Here is a 1,098-nt window from a genome sequence, read left to right as displayed (position 1 = left end):
GGCGGCCGCGGTGCATGGGCACGGCGGCACTCCGGCGGGCGAGGCGGCGGCGGCCGCGCAGCCGTTTGGGGCTGCCGTGCGCACGGCGGAGCCCTTCAGCAGCGGCTGCGAGCCTGGGGCTCAGCTGTGGGGTCAGCCGGCCTTTGAGGCCGCCGCTGCCGCCCACGCAGGCGGCATCGGCGATGGATGCTCGCGGGGGCCATTCCCAATCCATGACAGCCTGGAAGAAGTCATGTCGCCCGCGGCCCGCGCGGAGGCCGAGCGGCGGCGCGGCGAGGCCGCCGCGGCGGCGGCGGCCGCCTTCGTCGTGGCCGCGGCGGCCGCGGCCGCGGCGGAGGGGGAGAGGGGGCAGGGCGCGGAGGCGGATGATGCGAGCAGCGACAGCACCTTGTGGGTGAATATCCGCGAAGACCCTTACGACGACAGGTGAGGGGGGGGGCTGTAGCGGTGAGGAAGCGGGTGCCCCCGAGCGCCCGCCCGTCGCCGCCGCCGCCGCAGGCAGCGGCCAGGGGGAGCCTGCCGAGCGCGGGGCGTGGCTGCTGCTTTGCCGACGCCGCATGTCCTTTGAGGTGCACGGGTCAATTCTGCATGACACCGCTTCGAATGCCCCGCGTTACCACACCGATGTTGTGCTTTTTTGTGCCAGGTGGGACCTGGCGCAGGGCTGCGGCGACGACGGCGAAGGTTTTGGGGACGGCTGCGGCGGCGGCGACGGGGACGGTGACGAGTGCTACGAAGACGCGATGGCGGTTATGCCCGTGCTGTCAGCCGGCCTGAGCGGCGACTACGGGGCCAGGGTCTAGGATTCAGGGGTGCCTGTCACAGGCAAGCACCCTCGGCCGGCCGCGTTGAGCCCCACCCCCTGGTGACCGGAAGCAATGGCTAGATTAATACCAAGAACGAAGCGTGCGCGCTCGCGGGGCCCGTGCGCGGTGGCGACGCACGGGGCTCGCCGCGGGCGGCGGCGGGGCGGGGGGCGCAGCGGTTTCGCCTCTGCAGCGACGCGTCTTTCAGCAGTGCCTGGTTGCTGGCTGACATGCGGCAGAACGCGGTTGGCCGTGGCCACCTGCTTTGCCCGTCCAAGAAATATGGCAGGAG

At 72.3% G+C, this 1,098-nt stretch overlaps 1 protein-coding gene across 1 annotated transcript; it reads left to right on the top strand.

Annotated features, from left to right (window-relative positions):
• Positions 1 to 232: 232 nt before the first annotated feature.
• On the top strand, positions 233 to 803 carry MNEG_14610 (hypothetical protein; the record flags this gene model as incomplete). The annotated part of the gene is made up of 2 exons (XM_014036919.1): positions 233 to 426; positions 647 to 803. 2 exons carry the CDS (start codon positions 233 to 235, stop codon positions 801 to 803), a joined length of 351 nt encoding a protein of 116 aa, XP_013892373.1.
• Between the last annotated feature and the right edge of the window lie 295 nt (positions 804 to 1,098).

This window comes from Monoraphidium neglectum, assembly GCF_000611645.1.
Source record: "Monoraphidium neglectum strain SAG 48.87 unplaced genomic scaffold scaffold04623, whole genome shotgun sequence".
NCBI lineage: Eukaryota > Viridiplantae > Chlorophyta > Chlorophyceae > Sphaeropleales > Selenastraceae > Monoraphidium > Monoraphidium neglectum.
The sequence above is the reverse complement of the archived record's forward strand: the minus strand, read 5'-3'. Positions and strand labels throughout refer to the sequence as shown.